Source organism: Melospiza georgiana, chromosome 5, assembly GCF_028018845.1.
Source record: "Melospiza georgiana isolate bMelGeo1 chromosome 5, bMelGeo1.pri, whole genome shotgun sequence".
NCBI lineage: Eukaryota > Metazoa > Chordata > Aves > Passeriformes > Passerellidae > Melospiza > Melospiza georgiana.
This window is the reverse complement of record NC_080434.1, coordinates 23568677-23588772: the sequence shown is the minus strand read 5'-3', so window position 1 is coordinate 23588772 and position 20096 is coordinate 23568677. Positions and strand designations below refer to the sequence as shown.

The following is a 20096-nucleotide window of genomic DNA, read 5'->3' as shown; positions in this document are numbered from 1 at the left end:
AGATGAATAGTTATTAAGATTGTTTTGAAATGTTCCAAATTTTAGAAACTTGTGAAATACCAGTAATTTTTTGTCCCATTATCAATTATATTGATACTTTCCTGAAGAAGGATACTTGAAATTATCAAAAATGTATTACCTTTAACCTAAAGTCCAGAATCTGAGCTGTATTCAGAGTGTGTAACAGAGAGAACACTTTATCCTAAGCCAAAACACTTTGAAAGCTCTGTGTGGGAATGCTCTCTCTCTCCCATATTTATCTGCATGATGGAATTCAGAAGGGCTCCAAGGGACAAAGCCTCAGCAGCAGCATCAGTAGGGCCTGGAAATACACCCTTGTATGTTCCAGATCTCTCTCTCTTATTGAAAGTAGTGTTCTGGCTTTAGGAGACAGCGATTCTCAGCACTGCTGACTTCTGGTGCTGTCCTTTGGCTTCTAAGTCAATCTCTATATGGGCCTGATGTGGAACTCCATTCCTCACACTGCAAATACTCCCATTGAGATCAATAGGTGTGTTTGCAAAGTAACATATTACTCACTGTGAGTAAGAGCCATATGATGTGAGACAACAGGTCTGGCACTAAAACATGTTTTTATATTTTCAGGTGAATATATTCTCACATGTGGGTTTCTTGTTTTGGCTTGCACCTGTTGTGTGTGCAGAATAGTCCTGCAGAATAAATAATTGTACAGTTTAGTATTAGATATTCATATGTAAACACATATTGGTTTTACCATCCCATTACTCATTTACATGTGTGAATGCAGGTTAACTGCTTGTGTAACTTTGCCAGTGAAAATTTGACTATTTCAAAATTTAGCCTTGGTTGTGTTCTGGAGAATTATGCTACAAGTCCATGTTATTTCTTCATTCAAGCTCTCCAGCCTTTCAGAAATACAGTATAAACACATGACTCTGATTCACAGGGTAACCCTTCAAAATTGTAGACCTAATGATTATAAATTTCTTTGATATTTAGTGATTGCATCAACATTGTTCATGATAAACACCATTTTATTAATGTGGATGTTACTGGTGTTGTACTTAAGGCTGTCTACTGTAACTAATAGGACCATTAGTTAGTCTTAAGGTGTTATATTTTGCAGTCAACTTCATGTCTTAAAGAGATGAGGAAAGTAAATGTATAGAAACTGTTCACTGAGTTTTGAAAGCATTTTCCTACTTATAAGACTAGCTTGGGGGTGAGAGGAAGGTTGTTTTTCTTCTAAAGAAAAAGAAAAGTTTATGTGAGATATATACATCCTATATACATATACCTCTTAAATCCTAGAAGAAACTTTTTTCCCTTGGACAACTTAATGCACATAATGCTATTCAGTTGTCTTCAAAAGTTGACAGCAAGCCTGAGCTGTTATTACAAGCTTTCCCTGTATAATGCAAAGATACTGTTATTCATCAAGCTGTTGTGCTAGACTTTGAAGAGCGCTTATCTCCTTGGGTGGTCATGTTAATTCCATAGCCAAAATCAGTTCTTAGTGTTTTTGAGAAGATCCAGTGATGGATTTCATTTCAAAGGGAAAATTCATTTTTTGATGGGGTGGACAGGACAGTCTTCCAGCTTAGACCACAAGAAACCTCAAAGTGAATAGACTGGCTTTGTGATTTTGATGAATTTTAGATCTGTATTACTCAATATAAAAAGTGTACTCATGTTTTCCTTGATTGGATCTGCTGTGTTTCAGCTCCCAGTGTATTTCAGCAGCAAAACAGGCTGTGTGCGCTGAACCTCTCTCACTCCCCACATCTCTTTGTTTTCTTACAGCCTGTGACCTGATGAACCAAGGCATCCTGGCCCTGGTCAGCTCCATTGGGTGCACGTCAGCAGGATCCCTGCAGTCTCTGGCCGATGCCATGCACATCCCTCACCTCTTCATCCAGCGCGCCCCAGCAGGAACGCCGAGGAGCGGCTGTGGGCTCACCAGGAGCAGCCGCAACGATGACTACACGCTCTCCGTGCGGCCCCCCGTCTACCTAAATGATGTCATCCTCAGAGTGGTCACAGAATATGCCTGGCAGAAATTCATTATTTTTTACGATAACGACTATGGTAAGTATTTATTTATTAGGGTGGTTTTTCTCAAATCCGTAATCCTGTTGAAAATTGTCACGTTACGGCTTATAAGTCTTCCAATAGATTATCTTTTGCTTGTGAATATTTATGGTTCTGGCACTATTTTACATCACCTCAGAGAAATCTATTTCTAAAATCCATCAACATTTACAGGTTTATTTGGTAATGTCTTTGTTAGAGTTAGCTGATAAATTGGGAACTTACGATTTTTCCATTCTACCCGTGTTTATGAAGCATAAAACTTTTTAGCCAGCTCTCTTGTTTTTTTTTGGGCAGTAGAAACATAAAATGACAATTGAAGATGCAACGCGTAAGCTTTCTGTAGATTTGTTTATTGTGTGATGAATCTCTTCTGTTTGTTGGCATATACTTTCTGGCCATAACGCGAAGCGATGGTGAATGTAGGTCAGAGGTTTGGCAAGAACAAGGTGCTAGTCATAAATATAAAACATGCAGAAAGAAGTTCTCAGGAGTGAAGAAGTTGAGGAGGAGGAGGGCTTGGACAAGACAACATTCCCTCTGTTTTGAGTTCATTCAATGTTCCTGAAAGGTGCTGAATTGGTGGTTTTTGTGTGATAGAGTAAGTGTGACACAGATGGCAGTGTCACAAGACTGCACCATCTAGCTCAGTGAATCAGCCAATTTTGGCCCAAATATTTTTTACAGCTGACAGGAGAACTGGAAAGATTTCTCCGGTAGGCTGCATTATCTAACAAATTTAACAATCTTTATTTCTGTGAAAAATTGCTTTGCAACCAGTCCTGTTTTCTTCAGATGCATCCAATATTCATAAGTAATCATGACTGCCTTGGATGAGCATTTTAAAACTTATGTTCAAAATTTAATCTTTAAGTTATAGAAAAATGCTCACTTCAGCGATTTACTGTGCATAATATCTGGTTCATTCAGGTCAGGTGTTATTGATTTTTGTTCCCTGCCTACATAATAAATTCTTAAATTAGAAGACTAGAAAGTGATGAATAGGAGAATTCTTCTCTATAACAGAGCAGCCCCTAAAAGCACCAGCCATGGCATAAGGAACACACACACAAAAACCCCTAAAAATAAAACCTAAAAATCTCACAGCAGAGTATTTTTGCTCAGAAATTATGAGTTTATGTATTTAAATGCCAGGTACATGTGAAGACAGTTAAAAACTTTTAATTTAAGGGGTATCTTTTTTGCATGTATTTTTGAGTTCAAAAGCGTCAAGCAAATTTTATAATTCATGTCTTTGAATAATTATATTTGAAAATACTGGGTTTAAATTATTCAAGTTTCATTATTTAATTTAAAAATAGAGTTCGGACACCATGCTATTTTGTCCTTGCTATCTGGGTAAGAACAACATAATGGTGTGACTTATGTAACACAGATGCCTGCCTGCCTGCAAGGAATTAGTTTCTGAGCAATAGCTCATTCAGTGACACAACATCCTCAGATGTGACCTGTGGCAAATATTTAGACTCTGTACCAGCCTCTCTGGCATTCAGAACTCAGTAGTCAACAAGTAATGCCTTACTAACCAAGAAAGGCTGGTAATCTGACTCTGCTTAGTGATCACCATCCCAGACATCAGGACAAGGTGCAAAAAAACCCCAACATTCTGCATTTATTATATTCTGAGCAGTCTGTTCCCTTTCTAACCATTTGTGTGGCTTGGGCATTTTTGGGGGTGGGGTGGGGGGGGGGAAGTGGGTAGGTTTTTTTGGGGTGAGGGGTTTGTGTACATAGTTTGGAATTAATACCATGGATAAAATGATTTTAAATGTAAACTGATCTTTAAATTAACCTGTGACTCGGAGTAGAGCTATTAGCTGTGCAATGGTATGTTTTTTCAGACTGCATCAAGCTAAATCCTTGATTTTGACAGCCATCCTAGGGCAGCAAGCCATTTCTGTATTCTTTTGCTTCTTAATGTTTCTTTATAAAATTTTATAAAGATTTTATAAAGATGCTGATTTCATTGATGGTTTCCCTCACCATTTTTAATAGTAAACAGAGCAGGACTTTGAGATCACCATCTCTAACCTGAAGCCTCTCATTGTTTCTTCTGATCACTGGCTTTCCATTTCTTTTTCTTGCTCATACTGGAATGCCCCTCTAATCCTTTGCTGCTCTGTTTCAGGTGAAACCATTAGGTTTCACCATTAGGTTTCAAAACCACTGTGTTTTGCCTGTTCACAATCCTTTTCCCCAGTTTTTGATCTATGACAGCAGTTTTTCACAGACACATGATGAATTTTTTGATTAGTAGCCCCTAGAGAGTAATCTTGCCACATTGTTATAAATATTAACAAATTATATCACTTTCTCTCCTTTCCCTGCTATTTTATCGATAAACTGAAAAAATTTATCATGTGTTAGCAGTTTGCATTTTCTCTTCCTGGATTCTCTATTGATGGAAGAAGAACTAGCACAGAGAGAGGGATGAAGAAATTAATGGCATGAAAAGAGGAACTAGAATCACTTTTTAGTGGATTACAGTGTGAATAAGTCTGAATTCAGTATTTACCATACTTAGAGCAGCAGATTGGACAGTATAATGTCCTGAAATTTCATCCAACTCTAATAATTCTGTAATGTGTGAGAAAGCCACTATTTAGATTGGTCTCTAGGCATGAAATATTTTTACAAAAAACTGTTCAAGCGTCAGTTGAAATTTTTAAAAAGAGAGTTGGCCCAAGAACTCCAGAAGATCCTGAGGAAGGGAACATGGCCATTAGCTTCTGTGCCTAGTTTAGGAAGAAGTCAAGATTGGTCATGCAGATATGGGGCGGAGGTCCAGGAATAATCCATCCCTTTGGTCAGCATCAGTGCAGCTTAGGGTGGTTGCAATTTCCTCTGGGAGATCCCAGTCTTGTACCTCAGCTTCCCTGAGAGGTTCTGCTGCAGTGAGACTTATTTATTTTCTCAGACCTAAAATAAAATTCTTGCTAAAAGAAAGACCTAAAATAAAATTCTTGCTAAAAGCTTTGCTCAGTGAAACTGCTTGCAGCAGTTACTATTAGATATTTAATAGAACATTTAGTATTAAATATTAAAGTAGGTGGGAGTTTGATACCTGCATTAGAATTGATTTCATATTAGGAGCAGATTATTGATATGCTGTGCACAGCTGTCTGCAAAACTGACACCTGTGCAAGCAGCAATTTCTTGCCCTGGTGATGTTTTTCATGTGCAGCAATCATTCCTTCTCAAGGTGTGTATCATAACATGAAGTGGTGTCTCCATAGCAGTAAATGACACTTGACAAATAATGGGGATATAGATTCTGGTTCATGGTGATCCTTTTTTTTTGTCTCATTCTTGCCATCTTTTTCTATGTTAGAAAATGTCAAAGCAATACTAGACAGATTCCAGCAACTATCAGAATTTCACTACTTTCCTTTCCAATAAATTATTTTGTGTAGTCATTTAATTGAATTATTTAAACCAAAATACTTTAGTTGTATTACTGAAATTATTTCCAGCAATAGTTTTGCTCTGTGCAAGAAAATGGGCCTTTCATATTTGAAACAAATTTTCCTACAGTAAAATTAGGATCTTATCCAAAGTACATACTGCACTAAACCAGTTGCCTTGCACATTTCATAAAGGCTGCAAACCTTTGTGTCAATTTATGAAAATCAAAGGTTTTAAATCCTATCAATACAATTGATTTTGAATTTTATCCTGCAGTCTGTCATTGATTGCTTTTCATTATCAGAGAATTTTTTGTAATGGAGATGTTTTCTGCGGATTTGAGAATAATTTCCCCTATGTTAATCCTACTTAAAAATCTCAAATTTTATTTTGAATCTAAGTAGATGAGTATATTCAGTTTTACTGTTTTAACACTACTGTACTAACATCTAAATCTTAGAAACTTCAAGTCTACTTAAAGGTTCTTTACTGATAAGGAAAGTTAAGTCTTCGAAAGAAGCAATTCTTTCATTAAGTCATAACTAACTGGATGTTGTAAAAGTGAGGTAGAAATGCATTTCTGAAATAATTGACATCTAAGTTTTCAAGTTATGTTTCTTTTCTAAGAAATTTGAAGATAGGCTGACTATTTTAAGACAAAACAAATGATGCCTTGATAATTGTAAAAAATCTTATTTTTCTACTGTTGACTTTGTTATGCTAAGTAAAGACTCCAGAAAAGACATAGTCTTTTCTAAGTGGTAGAGCCTCCCTAGAAACAAATGTGAAGCCAGCATACAGTCAGAATTTAATTAATAAGTGGAGATGTGAGAAAAAGGAACATCTTAAAGTGAGCAGGCTTAGGTGATATTTGCTGTATTTCATTTGCTGTAATTGTATTTTTAGTGTATAAATTCAGATGAACTCTTGAAAATCAGAAGAAGTTGTCTTTTCCCTAATCCTTGCATTCTGCAAGCATGATCTAGAGCAAATGCCAGTGCTGCCAGTCCCCCTGTATTCAGTGTGTTTTGTTCCTTCTGGTAGGACAAGTTAGGGCCTGTCCAGGACACGAAATCTGATTTTGCTTAGGAAAATTTAATACATGGATATTAAAAGCATTCGAGAACAATTCTGCACTTCTTCAAAGGCTGTTAAACAGAGTCTTCTTGCAGAGATAAAGAGTAGGCGGCATGAAATGCAGCAGAATTATGCAGCAGACTGATGCTTTTCTCAAACTGCTATTAAAATTACTATCCACACAGCATGTAGAAGCCAAACCATTTAAGCAGCCAAATCAGCTCCTGCTCGCTTCATTCTTGACTGCTCAGCTCAACGTGTAGGATCGTTGTGCAGAGGGGGTTTGTGCATCTCCTCCTCACAAGCAGATGTCGAGACTGGGAGGCTCCTCCTCTTGTCTGAATTCCTCCTTAGGAGCATCAGCACCCTTTCAGTGAAGGCATTTTGAGATTGGACACTGTAAATGTTTAACTTATCCCTTTGGAAATTGTCAAGTTTGGATTTATAAAAAGAATCACTGCCATCTGTAAACACTTTGAGCAAGTTTGCCAAGTTATTAATATTTATGGTTTCAAGTTCAAAGCAAGCAAAATGCAGTTTGAAACAGCAAATCCTACCTGATCCACAGACTGGCCCATGACAGTGGCCAGTCACAACATGAACAAGACATATTTCATGGAAGGAAATAGTCATTTGAGACCAGAATGTGTGAGCCCAGGCCATGTGGGCAGAGTGATTGAGCTGCAGTCCCCGCACACTGTTGGGTTTTATCTCCGTGGTGTATCAACAAGGGAGAAGCTTTTGCAATTTGTGTTTTACTCCTGGGCAGTTTACAGCTCACTGTATTTTTCAGGAAAAAAATGTAGATACTTTTCTGTAGTAGTAAATTCTTTATGAAGGAATCAGTCAATCACTGCAAGAACATAGTTGTGAATCTCGTGCAATTTACAGTGTAGGTATCTCTGCATTTCTAAGATGAAAGACAGAAAGTCGAGCTGTTTGGAAACATTTATTTTTAATGTTTTGTTGCTGCTAAAGTGGCTAGAAAGATTCTGCTATCTTCCCATTGAAAGGCTGAGGGAATAAGACTTTTTCTGGAGAATTAATTTTATCTTCATCCCAATTCTTTTATTGTGGTGATATTAACATTTTAAAACCCTTCTGTATTTTTTATTAAAAGAAAAAAAATTTTTTTTTTCTTTTAATATAAAATTAAAACCCCACTTCTCTTTCCTGGTTTTTGGCCTAACCTTGTGCATTTCATCCCAGCATGCTTTTGGTATGCAGCCATCACTGGAGATCTATGAAATATTTACTGATTCCAGAACTAAGATATCTTTCCTTACAGTTTTTTGACCTTCCAACTAATACTGCAAATATTTGGCAATGGATATTTGCCATTCCCTTAGGCGTTATTTTAATTTTAACTTTTGTAAAGAAGAGAGAAAACGCAAGCTTTAAGGCTATGAAGGGGATTTGCTCTGTGAGGCTGAAGGAGGCATTCCCACAGGAAACAAGTTGTTGAAAAAGTAATTGTCAAGACTTGGCTGGAGCAGAAGGGAGGAGGTTAGCAGTAAGAAAGACTTTAGTCGGCATCTGTCTTGAAAAACTTCCTCATGGATCTCCCTTCTTGCTCCTTTATCAAATACAGGGGTTTCAGATTAGTTCCACACAAGGAAAGGATGAAGGCAGCAGTGTGAGGTACCTGGCCAGTAGAAGGTGTCTCAAGCTCAGTCTGAGAGAGGATTTTGCAGAGACAAAATAAAATAGAATCTTAAGGCGAGCGCAGTGACATTTGCATTATGGAGAAGTTCAGTCTAAGTAAACAAGTCTGTGAAACTGTGAAGATAAAAGAGCTTTATCCCCCTCCCTATCCCAGAAAGGCAGTGGTTTTCAAATAAATTTGAAAATTTAGAATTGGAGTGCTGTTCTTGGAAGATCCCAGCAAAACAAGGGTTATACCTGAAATCTGACAGGCTGAGCTGCTTGCAGAAAGGCTACCCTCCTGCATTTCAAGAGGGGTGAGATTCTGAGATAATGCCCATCTCTATGTATGGGCCCCAAATTCCCAGTATTTCCTTTAAAATCAGTATAAAATAAGTAGTCCTGTGAATCTCTTTCCTGCACATATGTTTTCCAGAAATAAATATGATGACCACTGACATAGATGTGCTTGAAACCATAACATTTTCTAATCGTTTTAAGTTTTAATGCAAGTTTAATAAAGACCCATAAAAGAATCATGCTCTCTTTAATCGATTGCAAATGCTTATAATTACCCTGAGGCTGTTTTCAGCTGCTTGATGACTATAATATTCTCAAGTCTGTCTCCAGACAGTCTTAAAACTGTTTATTACTCATCTGGCTCTTTGCCAGCTTCCCGTACTCATTTGCTTCACTGTGCCTCAATAAACATGTAATTAATTCAGGCTTATTACTGAACCTTTTTTCTTTCCCATTAGTATTTATTACGTCATTCAGATAAGGAAAGGAGCATTAATTTTCATCTGTGTAACTTTAGTGTGTCAGGTGAGAACTTCTGTCACAACTTGCATTTGCTGATTGACTTTACCACTGCAAACTGAGTATATCGTTTGGGCGACCCTAAAACGATTCAGCTTCTGAATTATTCTATAAAGTTTCTCTAGTGGAAAAGTGGGCGTGCTTCTACTTTTCAGCCACAGAACACTTGGAGGAATGTAGTGCAGGAAGTATAAGGGAATATGTATGATAAGAGAGTGTTTGTCACTCCCTCATGTTGCAGTCCTTAGGGAGGGGATGGACAGAGTGTTCCAAGGTTTTTCCTGACAGTCCCATCTTGTGTTAACAAGCTGGGGCCAAAATAAAACTGTAGGTGTTCTCCTAATATCTGTGCTGTGGGAAAACTCTGTTAGGTGTTATTTTGAGGTTTTGCAGAGGTACAAGATTTCATTTGTAGATGCAGCCTGCATCAGAAGAACGGTGATTTATTTAAAGAATAATTGAATACCTGAAGCTTGTACTGATATCTGCCACTGTTTGCTAAATATTTTTCAACTCTCAAGACATTGCTCTGTCTTCTCAGAAGTATTAAGTTTGTAAGTTTATGATTTGGCATCTAAATAAATGAACAATAATCATATTAGGAAACTTTTGAGAGAAGTAATTTTTGCACATTGAATTGAAGAAATTGTATCACCATTGGGGAAAAAAAGCATGAATTTGGCACAATAAGATCATAAATGTCAATATCATAAATTGAAAAGAAAACTTGTCTGTGAGAGTTTTAACCAGTCAAGAAAAAGAGGAAGCAGAGAGACAGGAAAGAGCTAGAAAATATTTATAGCAGTATTCCTAAATCTTAGCTTATCAGCTTCACTTTTGTAGGTTCTTCACAGCACCAGTTCACTCATACAATATTCCTCTTTCTATACTGTAAGGTTTTAATCAACTGGCAATGTTCTTTGGGAAGAGACTGATGCAGAGTTGGAGAGCAGTTTGTCCTAAGAAAGTTTATAACACACATCAATCATGGAATGGTTTGGGCTGGAAGGGGCCTTAGGAACCATTCAGTTCCAATGCCCTGCCATGGGCAGGGACACCTCAACTAAACCAGGTTTCTCAGAGTCCCATCCAACCTGACCTTGAACACCTCCAGGGATGGGACATCCACAGCTGTGGGCCACCTGTGGCAGGGCCTTACCACCTTCGTAATCAATAATTTCTTCCTATATCTAATCCAAATCATCCCTCTTTCCTTTTGAACTCATTACTCCTCCTCCTATCACTATCGTTCCTGGGATGGAGTCCTTCTCTGGCCCCTCTGTAGCCCCCCCCTCAGGTACTGGAAGGTTGTTATGAGATCTTCACACAAGCTTCTTCTCTGCAGGTTGAACCCCAGATTTCTCAGCCTGTCAAATATTCACCAATTATTCACTGCAAGGACATTCTCTTTGTTGTTCTTTACTCTGTCTCCCTGGAAGGAGATGCACAGTTTCTCATACTTATGAGAACCAACAGGGAGTAGCAGTGACTTACAGAGCAGAGCTGGTGAATTTTACAGACAGACTTATTAAAAAAAAAATATATATATAGTTGCTATTTAATAAAGACTTTTATCTACACAGAAATATAAAGTTCTGTCAGACAGGATTTACACATAATTTTTTAAGTTTGGCATGACTTGAAGGCACTGGACAGGGAAAATTCATTTCTTTGCAAGAGGTTATTTCACTCAAAGGCAACCCATAGAAGCCTTTGGGAAATCTCAAATGCAAACTGTAGGCAAAAGGGAATTGAATGAAGAGATAGAAAGCGGGTTATACAGTCAAAAGTACATGGATAGAATATATTGCCATGTCAGCCTTCACAAGTGATCACAATCTGACTTCCTTTCTATTTTTTAAGAAGTTACAGTGACAGCAGATACTCTGAAGGATTAGTTCTAGCTTCATTCTTATTTATCTTTTTTATTCTTTGCTTTTTCCCTCTTTCTTTCCAATAAAAAAAAAGGAAAAAAGAAACTCAAAGGAAGCATCTTATGTCAAGTCTCAGTAAGGTTCAAAACTGAGTCATGCAGGATTTGAAACCTGCAACTGTACATATCTTTCTCCTAATACAGATTCAGCTCCTCAAGACTATTTGTATTGGTTTTTCTTATTTAAAGGATAATTTCTAATAACTCATAATGTGACACAAAAGTAAGTAATGTAAATGACATTTGAATGAACCTTTAAAATAGGGATTATATAAACATTTCACTAGTCCTAAAATAGTTCATATCAAACAACAAAAATTGAAATCACCTGCTTATATTTTAATTTGAAATGGAAATGTCTTCAAAAAAAATAAAAAAAGTATACCAGAGTATTTTTTTCTTTTTTCTCAGTTCAGTGATACTAAAAAATTTGAGACAAATTGGTGTCTTCTTTTCTATGTGTAAAATTTCAGAAAAGTGCAAATAAGGGGGGAAAAGACCCCAGTCATTTGTGCCATTTACAATTGTTCAGTTTCTTCCAAGATATATGCCCACTTCTTAAGCTGCAGAAATTCTGATAATATAAATGAGATTTTGTATGTAATTAAGAATTTGGGCTTTAATTTATTTCTCATGAGTTTGAACTACTGCTATATTCTCTGAAGTTATATCATCCAGCTGAAATTGCTCAAGTAACTTGTCCTTCTTAGTTCCAAAATGACAATATGAAAGAGCTGGGATGATTTTTTTTATAATTAATTTTAATTCGGAGGTACAACAAATTACATATAAGGTGGTTAATGTGAAGGAATCCCACTGCTGTGAAAGTAAAATGAAGGACTGTTACTCAATCATCCTGCTAAATTTTTGTTTTCCTCTGTCTGGATCTTAATCATGTTAATAGAGATCAGCATGTGCGCAGGAAAGCAAACACTTTGCACGAGTCTTTACACTGAGCAGGGGCACCATCAGAGTCCAGCTGGAGCTGCACACCTCCCTAGTGTACAGTGCATTACCACAGTTAATAGTTGCTGTCATGTTAGCCAGTGTTGTGGAAGAAGGAAATCACTGTGGTAGATTGTAAAGCTGTTCTTGATAAGAATTTGAACAGTGTTATTTGTTATACAATGGCTTTTCTCATCATCTGTACAAATAAAGTGGTCTTTTGTGCAGATCAGCCAGTGAATATTTATGGCAGGCACATTCACCTTTAGCTCCACAGCTGAATCAGTTGGTATTTATCAGCCAGATACTCTGAGGAGAATGTTCTCACGTCTGAAATGCCATCAGAGGGAGGATGAGCTAATGACTGTAAGCCAGGCTTGAGATAACAGAAGTGCACAGTGAGGGCCTTGTGATTTAGGTGGAACACAATGATACAGGTGGATGGATTAATTTATTACCATTAGTGAATAGTGCCATCTTTCTCATCTCCTGATAATAGTGTGAACTGAAAAAAAGAGCAAGAGCTTTGCATCTACTTGTAGATGTTTCTTTTTTAAAAAGGGTGTAAGAGGTGTTTTAGCTTATGAGTTATTTAATATATGCTGTTCATTTTATTCAAGTTGTAAAATCCTTGCTGCATATGCATCCTGGTATTCCTGTATGAGATTTCTGAAAACCAGCATATTTTGTTCTAGGATGCCCTGATCATTAGGCTTTCTCCAAAATGGATTAGGGAACTTGCTCCCTCTGTATAAAACAGAGAGGGCAAAGAAAGTTATGGGGGACCAGAGAACAAAAAAGTGAGAGGAGACCTGGTCCCATGATTAAACAAAGCCTTGTGCAAGAATCATAGAATGTTCTGAGTTAGAAGGGACCCGCAGGCTCATTAAAGTCCCACTCCTGGTCCTGCTCTGAACAGCCCCACAAGTCACACCATGTGCCTGAGCTTTTACACGAAATGGTTCTTATTGTTTATGTTAGGTCTGAGTGCTCCTGCCAGGCTGCTCATTTAAGAAAATTTAGACCCATAGTCTGTGAAGGGTGCTTTTCCTGAGCATGCTTTATTTAAGATACTCACATGTTTCTTGTGCTTTCTTCAGTGTCAAAAAGATTGTTCAGTGAGAAGAAGGTGTGTGAGTTCATGCTTCATTTCCTAAATTCTTTCTTACATGGTAGCTGACGCAATAATGGCAAGTTTGGTGAAGCTGTCACCTGAATTCAGATCTCAGCTGGAGCAGTGTTATACTGAGTACCTGCAATTGAATATATCAGCCAGGTCTGCAGAACTTCAGAGGCTCTGGGCCTGGAGCTCTCCTCTGCAGGAGGCTCTGAGCACAGCCAGGCTGGTGTGCCCAGTGCCAGACCAGCTGTTAACCACCACTGCAGGCCAGGAGACCTCCCTGTAGACCTCTGCCTTGTGACATGGTTTTGTATGCCCAGGAAGGACATTTCCAACAGAGACCTTGATAAATTTTTCTTGCTTTGTTTATTAGTATTTCCAGGCCAACTTCACAGCCTCCTAAATGGAGAACAGTTTTGGTTATAAGGAGAATGTTTGGGAATGCTTCTTTTACATTACCAGCCGGGTTTAACCCTCTAGATGATGCTGACTACAGAAGGGTACTCTGTTCTTGTGCACACATGTGTAGACTGGAAGTGATGGCTGTTCAGTAAAAAACAGGAAATGCAATGCTAAATAATAGTGGCATTGAGCTGGGAGATGAGATAGCAACTTTGTCTTTAGCATTGATCTGTTTCTACATGCTAACTTTGGCTTTGATCACAAAGGAGGATAATTAATAATGGTGATAATGGGGAAACTCTTCTGAATTTCTGGCAATGACTGTGACTCATCTGATTTAAATAGAAAGTAGGAATGTGACTTCTGGCTGGGCAACAGGTTGGTTGGCTAGCAAATTCAGGGCAAGAAACACCTGTGTTCCAGACATGAACAGTCTTGTGTCTCCTCAGTAAAGCCATCTGTGCCACAGGTTGTTTGCCAGATTTTTCTGCAGAAGGAGTTGATCTATTAGAAAGATGATTCCACAGTTTGGCGTGGATACGTGCCACTTGCAGACAATCCACGCAGGAAAGATAATGCTGCCCATTCAGTGGCAGCATCTGTTCTTTGGCACACACTTTGAATATGATCACTGCTAGTGACTCACTGCTGAAATATTGGAAGCACCATCATGATTTAAATAGCATTTAAATTGCAGGGTGGTTTTGTGTGCTTTCTGCTGTTTCACAGCAGCAGGTGAACGCCACCAATACCTCCATTCTGCTAAGGGTAAGCTGAGGTATAACCACAGTCTGTGTTTATTTTCTGCCATGTCTCTGTGTCGTACCCATGCCAAAGACACAAGTAATAAAGAAGAAGTAGGAATCCTGGTTTGGTACATTTTCCATTAGAATGGTGGTGTTTTCCTAATGATGCAATATAGATGGCGCAGTTACCTAATAAATGTAGAGAATTTTGGTGTTGTGAGGTCCCCAGGATGAGGTGAGAGATGAGAATTTGACTCCATGTTCTCAGAAGGCTGATTGATTATTTTATGAAATTTTATTATATTAAAAGAAATTATATAGTAAAACTATGCTAAAGAAAGAGAGAGGGTACATCAGAAGGCTAAATAAGAATGATAATGAAAGCTTGTGGCTGACTCCTCAGAGTCCAACACAGCTGATGGTGATTGGTCATTAATTAAAAACAATTCACATGAAACCAATCAAAGACGCACCTGTTGGTAAACAATCTCCAGACCACATTCCCAAGTAATCAGATAATTATTGTTTTCATTCTTTTTTGAGGCCTCTCAGCTTCCCAGGAGAAAATCCTGGGCAAAGAGGATTTTTCAGAAAATATCATGGTGACAGAGAATAATACTGAATCTCTTTTGTCCCATCATTTAGTGAAGAATCAATATAATGGTTTCATTGTTTATATGCAGATCTTCATGGCAAAGAAAACCATTTGCTCCTATAATCTGACTTCTGGGTCAATGCAGAATATCAGTCAATAACTCCAGTGTGTTTATAAACTCAGATCAAATGACATTATGTCCTTGTTTTGAAAAAGGACCAATGAAACTTTGTTTCGAAGTTCCTACTCACCTGTTCTGGTGCCAGAAATATATGGATTTATGGGACAGATTTTAAGTCTTTATAAAGGCATTCATAGGCCAAGTAAATTTTCTTCCTGGTATTTTGACAGCATATTTAGATCCCATCTACATATATATGCTCCTTGTGATTTTGACTCATACTGACTTATGATTTTAACTTCAACTGGTCAGTTTTACCTATCATATGATTTAATTAGTCTGGATCCTCAGTAATCCTCAGAGTGTGTGAGCCTCAGGAAGTTTAGAATGAAGGGGTTAAAGTAGAAAGAATTTTTTTTTATCATTTGCATAAAACTAGACATAGTTGTAGCACTTCAAATAATCTTGTTGGTATTTAAAGTGCCAAAAATTTCTAACATCTCTGATTAGATTGAATCTAATTTTCCTGATTTAGATATTAAATAGAAGCTGTAATTAGTATCTGATTCTCTTATGGAACTTTATTTTTAGGGCATGCGTGTATTTTATTCACAGTTAAACTATCGTACAAGTGTTTAGTAATACTGATATTCCGGCAGTGTCTAGAGAGTGAAGTTTTGGTGATGAATGTCTGACATAATAGCTTAAATGCCTAAAATACCATTTCTTTCCAGTTCATGGTATTTTGGAGCTCTAGACAGGAGACCCAGCTTGGTGATTGTGATGGACTTCCAGGACCAACCCTGTTGAGTTACTCTTGTGTACTGTTTGATTACAAGCTGCTGTATGGCTTTCTTCATAATTTGAAGCATCTCAGTAAACTGGGGCTGGAGGAGAATATTAGCATATTCTGTAATATTCTCTAGTTAGTTGATGCCTGCTGGATGTAGGCAGGGCGTTTTTTCTCCTGTGCAGACTGAACTTTGTTTTCCTAATATTACTTCTTGTGGGTTTGTGGCACCCCCCAAGAGCAGGGGGCAGGGGAAGTTGGTAGGTCAGGACAAAAGTCTGAGTAGCCAAGTTGTGAAAGTCTAATTGGAAGCTTTCTCAACTATAAGATGTCTCCTGCAGACACATAAGAAGCCTGTAACTTCAGGTCTGACCATTCCCCTGGAAAATGAGGAATTGAGACAAGAAAATTCTGAGCAATTCCCTCAGAGGCTGGATCTAGGACTATGCATCAAAGGGAGACCAGATTGAGTATTCTAATGGGAGAAATAGTTTCTGGTGGATTTTAACCACAAATGCCCTCCTAAACCTGAGGAACCTTTTTTTTTTTTTTTTTTTTTTTTTGAAGAAATGTTTGAAGAAAGAAATTTCTACAGAAATTTCTGTTTATGTGGCAATGCTGATTTCCTTTCTTTTTCTCTTTTCCCTTTCCCACAGTGTGTGTTTCAGCTAGTCTATGTGTGTTGACTCTAGGGCAATTTCTTTGTCCCTAACTGAGAGCAGTTGGGTGTGTGGGAGGCTTGCATGCCAGGAGGGAAGGAGGGATGTCCTGCTGAGTGTCCTCTGGGACAGCAGGTCAGAGTGACTGCTGGAGGGGACAGTCACCTTGGGCAGCTGCTGGCTTAGCTCCTGAAAACAGCCTGAGCATCTGCAGTGGTGACTAGGGGTCAGATAGTGAGGGCTCAGTGAGGCTGAAAGGATTTTCCTGAGGTCCAGGAGGCCCTGATCTGACTTGTGAAGTCATTGAATGGTTTTAATTTTTAAACATAAACATTGGAGTTTTAGTTAAAGCCATCCAAAAGAGCAAAGGGAAAGAAAAAGTCAAGCATGCTTGTGGAACAGTGCTGGAAAAAGCCCTTCCAAAGTCTTGGGCCAGCTACAGGCAGCATAACAATGTGAAGAGTACCCAGACATTTCAGTTTGGTAGACTATAAATATGTTACAAGCCAGGTAGTAAACTCAGTCAGCATTTTGCTGATCAAGTCTTCCTTTCTAAGTCACTCTTAAAGATGGGTTTACCCAGAGTGAGCCAGAAAGCTCTACAGGATCAGTTTGCTCGGGAAAATTTACTACACTCAGCCAGTTGTATGAGATGAGACCAGGCAGTATCATTGCAACAACTGTATATGTGGCTTTTCTTTTGTTTTTGAAGAAAATAAATAGTTTTGAAGTTAAGAACAACATTAAGAGGTTTTTATGAGTGAACTGCCCAAGCTTCACTTACATACATCAAGCTACATAGCGTGGATAACATAGTTTTGAGTTTCACAAAAGAAAACAATCTCCTTCCTGCCTTTCTCATCCTCAGTTGTCCTCCAACAACCCTTGCCTGAAGGAAGAATTGTGGTCACCATGGTCTCATTGCCCTGTATGGATTTTAGTGTGAAAGTCCTTTAAGAAATATTAGGAACAAGTGTGATGGTTGAATGACGAAATTAGGAAAATTTCCGAAAGTGTTTGTAGGTTTGTTTTCTAATGGCTATTTTGGACAGTAGCTGTTGTGTGGCCATTCTTTCTCCGTCTTAGTACTTTAAAAACTGCAATGAGCATAGCTCAGGAAGAGGTTTATTGAATGTTAACAGAAAACCTGTAGGGATCTACCTGACATAAAGTTTCTGTGAGATAAATGGAACAGTTACTTGTGTCTTTTTTTCCACTTACCAATTAACATCTTGTTTGCCTTCTGCTTTTTCTAGATATCCGTGGAATACAAGAATTTTTAGACAAAGTATCTCAACAGGGAATGGATGTAGCATTACAGAAGGTAGAAAACAACATCAATAAAATGATCACAGGGCTCTTTGCCTCTATGAGAATAGAAGAACTGAACCGCTACCGGGATACCCTGAGACGGGCCATTCTCATCATGAACCCTTCCACAGCCAAATCATTCCTGACAGAGGTATGTCTTTTAATGACACGTTGTCTTCTTGTTTTGCTGACCAACACCACAGCAGCCTGTCAAAAAGTATGGTTTATTTGACTTCATAATGGTAATAAAAATAAACTCAGGTAAGCCCCCCCAAGTAAAAGTTTAAATGTTCTCTATTCAAAGATCAGCATGCAAGGGTGTTTACTCATGTTCCTAAATGTGCATGTACATTTAAAGAGAGAACAAATAAAACCTCATCTCGCGTGAGCAAAAGCATTTAGGAACTATACAGAAGAATTACCCCTCAGACTTCTGTTTGAAGCTCAAAGGTATTGTATTGCCATTGTGACCCACACTACTGAAATATTTACAATTGAACGTTTTCGTATTTAGAGAAATATATATATTATGTATGTATTTGTGGATAAAATGTATTTATCTAATAGAAATTCTATTCTTTTACATAAAATGATGTTGATATTGTTGTCTTTTGTGCCACTGAATAGTAATGAGAAGTAGTGGAATATATGGAAAATTTGAATTGCATGAAGAATTTGAGGTGATAGTCTAAAGTCATGGTTTCAAGCAATATGGACCAGATTTTCAAAAGGTTCTTAGGGATTTAGAGACAAAAGACCTGCACATTGCATTTGAGCATAAGTTGTGCAATCTGTTTAAATGAGTGGCATGGTTCTTTTTACATGGCACTGTGCTGTGTTTCAAATGTGGTTTTGCATGCGTGTATATTCTTCATTATCAACCACTGCTTTAAAATCTCTGTTTTGTTCCGTAGAAATACACTTTCTCTCTTCAATAATTTATCTTTGGATCTGTTTCTAACTTGCATTACTTTTCTTCTGTACTTAGCTATTACCTTGGTCTTGAGAAATTCAAGCTTAAAACCTACTTCTGCGTAAAAAGTACTGTGTATCCAGTCTCAAGTGAATGCCTTTTAGACACATTAGCTAGAAGTTGGGTTTCTTGGTTTTTTCAAAGTTTTGTTTGCCCTTCGTTTGTTTTGGCTGGGTGTTTCACTGTCCTCATTACACACTTGAAGCTTGCTAATTCTGAGTAATGAGGGTCTGCTGTTCTAAGTGTGTGTAGTGTTTCATAAGGTTTAAACAATTTGTAGGCACATTTAGATTGTTCTGCAGTGTTTTCATCACCCATTTCACAAGTGTTTTATTTTTTGGTAAGATGCATTATCAGATATTTAACATTGCAACTCGAAAGAAGAATGGTTGGGGGCTCAAACTACTATAACTCAGCAAAACAAAACTCCTGCTTTGTTCTTACAGAGAAAGACTCTTTTTTAAAAAAAGATACATTTTATCTATTTTTTTACATACTTGGGCATAGTAACAAAGTCATTGTCATCTTTTGAAGGTGTTGCCAAGAAAGTAAAAAATTTACTTTAGAGTTCTTACTTTGGCATTGGCCACTCAAGACTTCAAAAACCAAAAGACCAGTAAAAAAACAACAAAACCAAATCCTTAATCCGCCTCCCACCAAAACAATTCCTGTATTAAACACCACAAAAACCCTAAAAAACAAGAGACTCATAATGTTTCTCCTTTTGTGGTGTCTATAAGTCTACCAGGGAAGATAATTTTCTTCTTCTGCAACTGTGGTTCAAAGACTCTCACATCAGCTCTATATTGCAGGTTTTTTCCAGGATAGCAGCATTTATTTGGAGTATAATATGTGACTGGTAAATTTACAGGAGCCTCTTAATAAGAAGGGTTACTCAAATAGAAATGTGATTATTGCCATAGCTTATTTATGTTAGTGAGGGGAAATGAACTAAACAAGTGAGCTCCAACACAAAGTCTTTGCAAAAGAAATTTGCAGGGGTTGCTTTTCAAATGGGTATTAAAAACTGTTATTTTGAGTCAAACCAGCAGCTGTTCTATAGGGGCAAAGAAATTATAAAGCTCTATGGACTGCCTGTGGGCAAAGATATTCCTGAACAATTTAATGATCTTGCTGTTTCCAAAACCTGTGCCTTGTGCATGGTTAGTTTAGGTGGGAAATACAGCATAACCTAGTGGATTTAGCTTGTAAACCTTGTGATTATAATAAGAAAAAACTGCGTATGCAGAAAAGCTCTTTGGGCTTTTTCTGCCCAGTAGTTGTTTTTGGCTGCCTCGCTGGATTCAGCTGTCTGCTTCTCTCCCCAGACCTCACATAATCTCTGCTGCTTGGTCCCTTCTTAGATGACTGCTCTGGCTGAACCCTGTCATTGTTTAGCTGAGAAGAGAGTTCATTCACTCTGCAACAGCTGTAGTAAGCGTGGTCTTGATTACTATGCAAG

At 37.8% G+C, this 20096-nt stretch overlaps 1 protein-coding gene across 4 annotated transcripts in view; it reads left to right on the top strand.

The window, feature by feature from the left end:
* GRID2 (glutamate ionotropic receptor delta type subunit 2) overlaps nt 1–20096 on the top strand; it is a 678620-nt gene that overhangs the window by 393342 nt on the left and 265182 nt on the right. For all 4 annotated transcript variants that reach the window (XR_009114469.1, XM_058024557.1, XM_058024555.1 and 1 more), the window contains exons 3-4: nt 1786–2070; nt 17607–17812. Coding sequence is in view for 3 of the 4 variants with exons in the window: in XM_058024557.1 (XP_057880540.1) it covers nt 1786–2070; nt 17607–17812 (491 nt within the window). In the remaining variant the exon portion in view is untranslated. The remainder of the gene's footprint in view (nt 1–1785; nt 2071–17606; nt 17813–20096) is intronic.